Source organism: Nanorana parkeri, unplaced genomic scaffold (genome assembly GCF_000935625.1).
Source record: "Nanorana parkeri isolate BGI_ZX_2015 unplaced genomic scaffold, ASM93562v1 scaffold870, whole genome shotgun sequence".
NCBI classification, from domain to species: domain Eukaryota; kingdom Metazoa; phylum Chordata; class Amphibia; order Anura; family Dicroglossidae; genus Nanorana; species Nanorana parkeri.
Window position 1 is genome coordinate 508,163 of NW_017307138.1, and position 9,901 is coordinate 518,063.

Below are 9,901 nucleotides of genomic sequence, written 5' to 3' on the forward strand. Positions count from 1 at the left end.
GACCTGCAACCCCCTGAGGACGTCGACTGTGACGAAATGCGTCGGGGCGGGCCTATTCCATGTGATACCACGATCAGGAAGTACATGCTTGGCAGACGCTGGATTTGGACGCAGGCGCAGGACAGGCAACCCCCTGAGGACGTCGACTGTGACGAAACGCGTTGGGGCGGACCTATTCCATGTGATACCACGATCAGGAAGTACATGCTTGGCAGACGCTGGATTTGGTGCTGTGTTTGACTGGCCGGTTTTTGCTGTTTTAAACTGTGAGTTTTCTATGTTTTTTTAAATAAACGTGTATACTTGCCACACCATGAGGAGTTTTTCTTTTATGATCCCACAAATGCTTGAGTGACGGGATACTGCCGGATAGAATACCTTGAATGTGGACGCATAGAATCATCTACACTGTCTATTTTCCACAAACAGTGGGGTGAGTGCGCACCCCAGAGGGGGATTCGTGGACACTTGCACAGTGGTGTTGAAATATTTCTGTCTGGGCTTCATTTTTTCCTACTTTGGATTTTCCACATTATCATCACAATTGAACTTTATTTTGATTAACTTTATTTTGATAAATTATCACTGACTATTGTATAGGATTTGATTAAGTTGGCTGTTATATAGCTACACAGCGGATTTTATGAGGCACTTGTTTCCTTTTAATAATTAAGGATATTGCTATGTGAAGACACTAAGATCAACTAATATTGTTTGTATTTTTATTTGTTTAAACACAATTTTTTCATATTTATATATCCCTGAAAAAGGGATTACACTTTACCCATTGTAGGGATTTTAGCACGTTAATAGATGTGTAACACATAAAACACAGCCATGACTTCCCTTTAGTAAACAATGGCTCCCACAATGGCCAGTGGTATAGCATTGTGTTGCATCTGAGTTTTAGGTAAACCTTTGAGCATAGAAATATGGCAACTGGAAATACTGACTTGGGGTTTAAAGATGCATGTTTCATTCCAGTATCATTTATGGCTTTCTACCCCTTAGCTACTGTCTAAAAGCCTGCTGTAGTTATAAAGTGCAGGCACCTTGTACCTCTTCAAAAGCATGCAGATATGACAAAATACTGGGAAGGTATGACAGTCTAAGCTCTCGTACTTCCAAGTGTTGAATCTTGCCACTGAGCCCTACTCCCCTTACATTGTTTATGGCCCATCAGTATGATGGGTTGCCTTACTCGTCATTAGGATTACACAGAGGTCAGGAAGGAGCTGGCAATCTGTTCCAGAGACAGTAACTGTAAGCATGTATAATTCTTGTGAATTACTTGTATATGGAATAATAACATGATTTTGTTCTAATTTTGTTTTTGGGTAAGTTGGGCAGAAATTCCTATGCTCCATAGTGTTTTTCTAGTAGCGCTAGATGCATACACAGGCATTCATCCATCTATACTCTGGACGGAACGATTATAAATCAGCCCGTTTGAGCTCTGTCATTAATTGATTGTGTCATGGAACGGGCATCACTAAATTTCACATTCCTTATTTTGACACAGAGCGTCCAGATTGTGTGAATGGAAAAATATCTTTTGTGTTCTATGCAAAAATGAAAAACATGAAGGAGGTATATGTGGCTTCTTCTACTGACAGGAAGGAGGGGGATGTTAAAGGGCAGGTGAGTGGCTTCTTTATTGAAACAAATATTTTCAGATAAGTAATCTCAAATAATCCCAAATAGTTCCATCATGCTTTAACTGCTTTTTGTACTCTTATGTTGTTGGAACTCAGTGTAATGTGACAGTATATCTGTTATGCAAGTATTAGGAATCAATTATGTCTTAATCCTGTTCCCTCAGGTGTCATTTTACCGTGGATCAGTTCCAGAAGTTGTGCCTAAGGAAGCCACTAAACACAGGAAAGGCACAAATTCTGACTGGATGGCCACATTGCCTATCAGATTACCAGTAGGTGAAATTTTGTTAACTGAACACTGGAAGCTGTGTCCAAAAATGTCAGGCAAAGTGTAAAAGACTAGCCACCAGTAATGCATGTGGTGTTTCTACAGCTGACCTTACTCTGCTACTGCACTCGCTGTATGGAGGCAGCCATCTTGGTGCGGGCATGCTATTGCGTCCTTGTGTCAGAGCCTCCAGAAAGCCGAGAAGAGCCACACAGTAGTAACATCACGAAATCTCCCTCAGAATCTCCTTAGACTAGCAGTCATAAGCAGCAGTGCCTAAGATTTCACATCACAGATATACAGCTATGAGGCTGTAGGTTCAGGAGTTCCTAGGAACACTCACATACCCAGAGGTGCACTGTTAATTTTCTGGAGGGATTCAAGACCAAAGGTCTTGATTTTTCACAGTGTTGCTTAAGCACAATTAAATCTTTTAAATGTTCCCTATAACAGGGCTCAAAATTTCCACTTGACGAGTAAAAATAAGGTGAGGCGAGTTAAAAAATTTGGGTCTCCAAGTACCGGTCCGCAGGCCAACTCGAATTTTTTTTGTGCGGGGAGAATTTTATTCTTATATTTGTGCGGGGTGGGGAGTTATAACGTTGAGAAGTGTATTATTGTGCCTTAAGCTGGCCATACACCTTACAACCATTGCACGACTTTCGTTGTGCGTTGGTTGTAAGGTCATTAAAATCTCGTACGATCTGCCCATCTTGGATAGGCAGATCGTACTTGCGATCATTGCAAGCCCTCCCCGCTGAGGGGAAGGCTTCCAATGATTGCAGTGCTGAGCGGGCAGTGTGCGCTTGCGCACACCGGCCCGTGCTGCATTCGTCTTCTGACCACGCCACCAACCCGCCAAAAATCGTACGATTTACGGCAGGTTTTCCAGCGTGCTTGGAAGACGAAAGTCGTACGACCTTACAGTAGAAGCGGCCGCACGCTGCACATACAACTGCCGATTATCGTACGATCGCGGGATCACCCGCAACTATCGTACGATAATCGGCAGGTGTATGGACACCTTTAGTGTATGTGTATATTAGGCCCCATTCACACCTACAGTATATTTCAGGTGTGATTAGAGACTCCAGGAACTTGCGTTTTCCTGCAGCAGGAATCCCTAATCTGCCGTTTACAAGCGGCAACTATCAAAAGATAAGAATTCATAAGATTATTTAAGAGGGTGTGTTTTGGGGCGGAGTTAAGGTCGGGGCAGGGTTAAGGCCGTGACACACACGGTGGTGGTGCGCTGCCTTTGCGAGCAGTGTGTCATGTCATTTTCTCCTGGGCACCTCAGCTGGCGAGAGCTCGCGGAGCCGAGCGTGCCGAGATGAACAATTTCAACTTCAGCCAATCGGCTTGCGCGTATGCGATGGGATGCGACGTCTGGCTGGTTGTTAAGCACGAGCCGATTGGCTGAAGGTGCAGTCAATCATCTGACTGCTTTCAGCTCACACACTGCACGCAAAGCTCCGTGCCGGATAGCTTTGCTTCGCGTGCAGTGTGTCACGGCTTTGCGTGCAGTGTGTCACGGCTTCGCGTGCAGTGTGTCACGGCCTTAAGGGTTAGGTGGGGCAACTGGTGGCTAGTGACTCTTGGTGACTCTTAAGGCCTGGCTAGTAGCTCAGGGCTTGAAATTTTGAGCCCTGCCCTATAACATAGCAAAGCTTCACTTTTTGAGTTCAGGTCCAATTTACCAAACTTGTTAATGATGTATAAACTGTAACACTTTTTTGTATTGTTTTTCTTTTTTTCACAGAAAATAAAAGGTCTTAACCAGGAGGATGAAAGGCAAAGAATTAGCTACTCACTGCGTCCCCTGAATTTAGGCAACGCCGAGGTTGGATACCTCACAGAAACCAACCTGCTCAGTATTGCTACACAGATTGGATCAGACTGGATGAACATTGGTATTAACCTTGGTCTGCCCCATACAGATTTACAACGTATTAAGCATAATAACAGGTAAGTTAGTTCGTCTCTTTAAAAGGCTGGGACTTCAATTTAATGACGCATTTGTTTTTATCTCAACGTTGTAGTGCGTATCTATCAGCAATGAAGGTGGGCGGAGGGGTTTCCTTTGTTTCTTATTTGCCCTCAGTTTCTTGGCGCTTATTGGGGAGAACAGAGATATCCTGTTTTTTTTACTATTACACAGCCATGTAACCGTGCAGCCGGCACCCTGCTCCCTCGTCACAAGTGACAAGGGAGCATGGAGCCAGCTTCCGGACAATCAGGAAGCTGGGTAGCGTGTAATGACTCGCTGCTCGGCTTCCTGATACTGGAAGCTTAAGTATTGGGCTAGGCATTGGAGCATTTGGGTCGAGTATGAGTACTCGCCCAAATACTCGGCATCGACACTGATACTAGTATCGGTATCGGTGCATCCCTACTTTTTACCGGTGTTCCGGAAGGTGTTCCGGTCTTTCATTTGAATGAAGACATTAGTTTACCTCCACTTTGTCCAGCTCCTGATCATCCTAAGCAAATTTCATACATTCATTGTTTGGATGCTGCGCAGGCTGTTAGAGTTTATGTGTCAGCCGCAACTCCCTTTAGGCATTTGGATTCTTTATTTGTTTTACCTGAAGGCCCTAGAAAAGGTTGTTTAGCGTCTAGATCCGCTATTTTTAAGTGGATTTATCAGGTTGTCATTCAAGCTTATAAGTTGCGGGATAAGGTACCTAATTTTCCTGTTTCTAGGGCAGTTAGTATTTCTTGGGAATTTCAGAAACAAGCTTCTGATACTCAAATTGCAAGGCCGCAACTTAGTCTTCTGTTCATACTTTTGCTAAGTTTTATAAAGTTGAGGTTTCTGCCTCTTCTGATGCTAGTTTTGGCATAAAAGTTCATCAGACGGGTGTTTGAGATATTGAGCTCGTTCTTCTAGTTTCTATGGTGCCCGCCCCTCTGTTTTGGACAGCTTTTGAACGTCCCTGAGAATTCTCCAGAGCTGTGTTCCTCAATGGATGATACTGTAAAAAATATCATAACAGATTCCTCCATCAACGCTTACGAGCGTTGACGGAGGAATCTCCCGCTGTCTTCATTGTATTCTGACAGCAGCCGCCGGCCACTGTCAGAATACCCGAACAGAGCCGCCAGCTCATTGGCTGCTGGCTTTGTACGTTCGAATATTTTCCAACCAGCTCATCAGCTGATCGAAGTGCAAATGTTGTCCAGTTCAACAAGGAGCGGCCAAAATTAGCATAGTATATGGCCTGCTTTGGCCTTTTATTGAAGTGCAACTTCCCTGCCCCCAGCCCTCTCACCAGTTTTCTTTCTCGCCCGTCCCTGATCCAATGAGATATCACCCACAAAGCTGAAGTTGCATTTTCTATTTAATCCCATGGAGAGTCTGTATTCTGCCAGAGCATTGAGTAAGAACTTGCTAATGGCTTAAATGGTTAGTGCACAGGGCATGTGCGGGCCCAGCTCAGAAGATTTTGACATGCATCTTTCTGACTTTGCAGGCGATATCTCCCTTAATCAGGTCAGAATAAGACTGGCAAGAAAGGCCAGGGGCAGGGCAACCCCCAGTAATACAATATAATTTGCAAGTTGTGTTGCAATGTAATACAATTTCAATATTTTTCTGAAATAATTGTTTCAATAATTGAATTGTCATCCTGTGAGAGAAAAGAATGACAGAGTATTTTCTCTTCCCCTAGCAATGATTTTAATCAGCTGGTATTAGACATGCTGTTTACGTGGGCACAGAAGAACTCTACAGAACCAGACTGCATAGAGAAGCTTGTGCAGGCCATGCGGACAAGCAAGAGAAATGACATAGCAGATGAAATAGAAGATGTGATTGCTTTAGGAAAAGAAAAGTACAGACAGTCCATCCAAAGAGTAGGCCTTGACCAAGGCAACAGCAGTGAAGACTCAGCCATTGTCATGAGCCAGTCATGAGGACTCAACAGACAGAAGATGATATATAAGAGATGAGTAATTAAATGGTGGTGCGTTTAGCTTCTGTTCCATGAGAGGAAGATAACTGCTTTCAATGATCTACCAGAAGGCTGGGATCTAGCAGTTAAATAAATGGTGTTTGAAAGGCAATCTTTTTATATACAGTAATACATTGGTTTACAAGTAACTTGGTTTGAGAGCGTTTTGCAAGACAAGCATACATTTCTGAAAAATGTTGCCTTGATATACAAGCAATGTCTTGCAATAAGAGCAACATTTTGTAGAAAAGCACCATCCGAATAAGGTTGCAGCAGTGCGAGCGATGAGTCTGTTTAACGACAACACAATGTCACATTGGATAGATTCCTTGTTAAAGTTTCACAAAATGAAAAAGATTCCATTGAGTCAAGAGATAGCAGTGATTCTGTTAGTGATAGTGAAAGTCATCCTACACAATAATCCTCCTCTCTCTTGTCCCCCTCACACCAGCCACGGAGGTACCGGTAATTGGTTTATTTTTATCTATATTTTGTACAGTATTATATTACAGTACTGTATTGTACTCATTTTTATATGAATATTTTTGGGTTGTGGAACGAATCATCTGCATTTCCATTATTTCCTATGGGGAAATTCACTTTGATATACAAGCGCTTTGGATTACAAGCATGCTTCCGGAACGAATTATGCTCTTAAACCAAGGTATTACTGTACTGAATTCACAATTTAGTGTAATGTAACCTATTGAAAGGAATGCTTTGTATCAATCACAAAAGACTTATGTACCCTACCAAGCCAATGTCACTACAGAATGTTGGATTTTTAAAAAAATTATGCAAAGTGCTTAATTTTGCACCTATTATGTATGAAAGTTTTTTAGTGCTGGTCAAAAGATATAGTGTATATAGTATGTAGTATGCATATAAATACCATGTATAAAAAGAGGACATTTTGGTCGCCCTGGACACTTTCAGATAGTAAAGCATAACATGTTTGTCAGAGTGTTATTTTTTTTGTTTGTTTGCACAGACAGCAAAGGAAACTCATCAATCTTGCCACAAAGTAATGAGACTTGCTATGAGATGACAGCTTGATTCATAAATCCCCATCGCATATAATACGGGCTTGCAAATATACAAAAAAAAGTACAGCAAATCTGCCTGATCCACTAACTGAAAGTCCTGGTGTGCAGAACTTTTAGGACCTTCAGCCTGCTTCTACCTCCATTGATGCTGGAGATTTCCTCATAGACTGCTAGTGGAAACAAAACTAAAACACAGACTACTGGTTCTGGAAGTGACTTGGGCCAGTTCCGTAAAGCGGAGAGTTAGGAACAAAGACAAGAGTGTAAATATAGTCTATGCTCCTGCTCGGAATGTAATGCAAATGATTTGTACATATATCTCCTTTATAACTGGAATGACTGTAATGTCCTGTGTTGTAGAAAACTGTAAATATTCTGTAAAAATAATGAAGAAAATATCATTTTGTTCTTAGAGATATCTTATGAATCAACATTGCTACAGAAAACATCTTTATGTGTATGTATGCACTGATACCGGTATTTCGGTATCAACTACGAGTACCGATATTTTTTTTCCGGTACTCGCCACTACAGAATACCAATGCCGGAAGTTCCATTAAGGAAGCCAGGAGGCGTATAATGACTCGCCACCTGGCTTCCTGATTAGCTGGGAAGCCCTGCAGCGTGTAAAAACTCGCCACCCTGCTTCACAATTAGCAGAGAAGCCGTCCCCATGCTTCTCGTCACTAGGTGACGAGATAGCATGGAGCCAGCTTTCTGGCTAATCGGAAAGCTGGGCGCAGCGTCATTACACGGCACCCGGCTTCCTGGTTGGCCAGCTTCCCGACCAATCAAGTGACGAGGGAGCATGGAGCCGGCTTCTCGGCCAATCAGGAAGCTGGGCAGCATGTAATGACTCGCTGCCCGGCTTCCTGACACCGGAAATATCGGGTTAGGCATCGGAGCATTTGGGCGAGTACGAGTACTCGCCCAAATACTCGCCATCAGCACTGATACTAGTGTTGGTATCGGTGCATCCCTAGTACATACAGTATACAGTATGTATAATTGAACTTAAAATAGCTGCTGTTGTTTTTTCTTACATATATTAAGGTCCCCATAAGATATGGTCAAGAATATATTAACAGCTGTAAGGTGACTGCATACACAATATGATATGGCAGATGTATATTTTTGTACATCAACCAGATGTATGTAGGTTGCAAGTATAATTTCCTCTCCATACTAAAGGAGGATAAGGGCAGAGTATGCCTCAAATAATTATCATCCCAGATATGGTTATATTTTGAATAGCTCTTCATTGCTTTATGGACAATAGGCTGTCTAATCTGCAGCTTAAAGGAGAACTATGAGGTGAGTGCTTTTCACTAACCTCATAGTTCTAGCCGACCTGTGACAATGAGACTGTCACAATGATATTGTGACTTAAAAAAGTATAAAGCTGCAGGCAGGTATAAAGTGTAAGAATCAAGTGTCTGCACATACCTGTAACAGCTCTACAGCCAAATGCTGGGACAATCTGTCCAGGCAAAGCTCCCGCAATACGTGATAATTATGGAGCTTGCCCTCCCCCCTTCCATACATTTCTGTAAACCAGTAGAAGTTCATCATAGTGATTTGCCAGTAGGAATGTGGTGGGAGGGAGGAGGCAAACTCCAACAGTACCGGGAAGTGTAGGAGGTTTGTTTTTGTCTTTTCAGAACAGTACAGCATGTGCGCCTAGAGGGGGCGCTGAAAGCTGCTGCAGGTATGTGCAGGCACCTCTAGCTGCCAACACATTTTACTCACTAGTAGCATCTTGTTTTTAAAGTGATACAGTCAATATAAAGTGGCCAAATGCTAAGTTCTGTAGAAATAACCTTACAGCTGTAAATTATTCAGACAGCCAAAAATCTGTGGTACAGAATATCATCTGTCTTATTTAATAAAGGTTCCTGGTCTTGGATGTTACTTCTCAAATTGTATCCAAACCCCAAAATGTAAAATACTGCAGTTTACCAATCTGTGAAGGGAGCAATGGTGATCACCCTAATGCAGGACAACAAAAGCATCTTCATCTAATTAATAGTTTAATATAAGTTAGCTTGAGAGGAGGATACCCTTGTTTGATTTATCTTTTCACAGAACATGGCAAGGATGCTGCATTTCTGGCACGTTCAACAGGCATTTTCTGAACTTGCTGAAAATGTTCTTAGCCTGAAATATGAAAACGAATGAAGCTGCCACTTCTAAGGACCCAAAAAAACGCAATATATTACATTTTTGCTTTTGGGTTTAGAAATCCTTTATGTGCAATAACACAGCAAACAACCAGAACTAACCGCTGAAGTCAGTTCAGTACAAGCTAAAGTCTTCATTTAGGAATAAGAACTGTTTATTAAATGGGGTCTATCATGTTATGTCATCTCTTGCATACAGCTGTCAGTATATTGAATCACTTAGTTGTCTCAGTTTTTTCTCCTGTTTTTCTATAATCATTGCTTCATAACCAGTTGGAATTTTATCAGATTAAAACTGCTGGTATATAGTGAGAGCAAAGTCACCAAGTGTAATCTGATTGCCCACCTAGGAAGGGTTTTGTACATGGACATACTGGGCGTTTATGTAAGAGCCTGGAACAAAAATAGAGAACTATTGTATAGATTTGTAACCTTATTTATGTACTGTATATCTTCAATGCAGAGGAAAATGTCATTGTATGAGCCTTTTAGTAATAGTACGCCTCTGTGTACTTGTAAAATGCACATTGCTAATTGCACAATGTATAATAAAATAAAATGTAATGGTTTTCATACATATATCCCTTGTGTTTGGCTCTAAAAAAATAAGGTCTTGCATAAAATTTTTATGTCCCCTCCTGATCAGAGCAGTACGGAGCTGGTGTCACTGTTGTGACATCCATGACTTTTCAGTTGTTTTCCTCCGTCTTGCAATGGATGAAAAAAACAGAAATTGCCAGTCTATAGGGAATTGGATGTAAGCGGACATGTGTCCATTTACATCAGATTACCA

General features: G+C 41.9%; 1 protein-coding gene across 1 annotated transcript in view; it reads left to right on the top strand.

Moving 5' to 3' along the window:
- Window positions 1-5,910, top strand: part of PIDD1 (p53-induced death domain protein 1) — a 36,141-nt gene extending 30,231 nt beyond the window's left edge. Inside the window, exons 13-16 of the mRNA XM_018565661.1 lie at window positions 1,523-1,641; window positions 1,823-1,930; window positions 3,689-3,894; window positions 5,601-5,910. Of these exons, the coding sequence (XP_018421163.1) occupies window positions 1,523-1,641; window positions 1,823-1,930; window positions 3,689-3,894; window positions 5,601-5,844 (677 nt within the window). The 3' untranslated portion in view covers window positions 5,845-5,910. The remainder of the gene's footprint in view (window positions 1-1,522; window positions 1,642-1,822; window positions 1,931-3,688; window positions 3,895-5,600) is intronic.
- The last annotated feature ends 3,991 nt before the right edge of the window (window positions 5,911-9,901 follow it).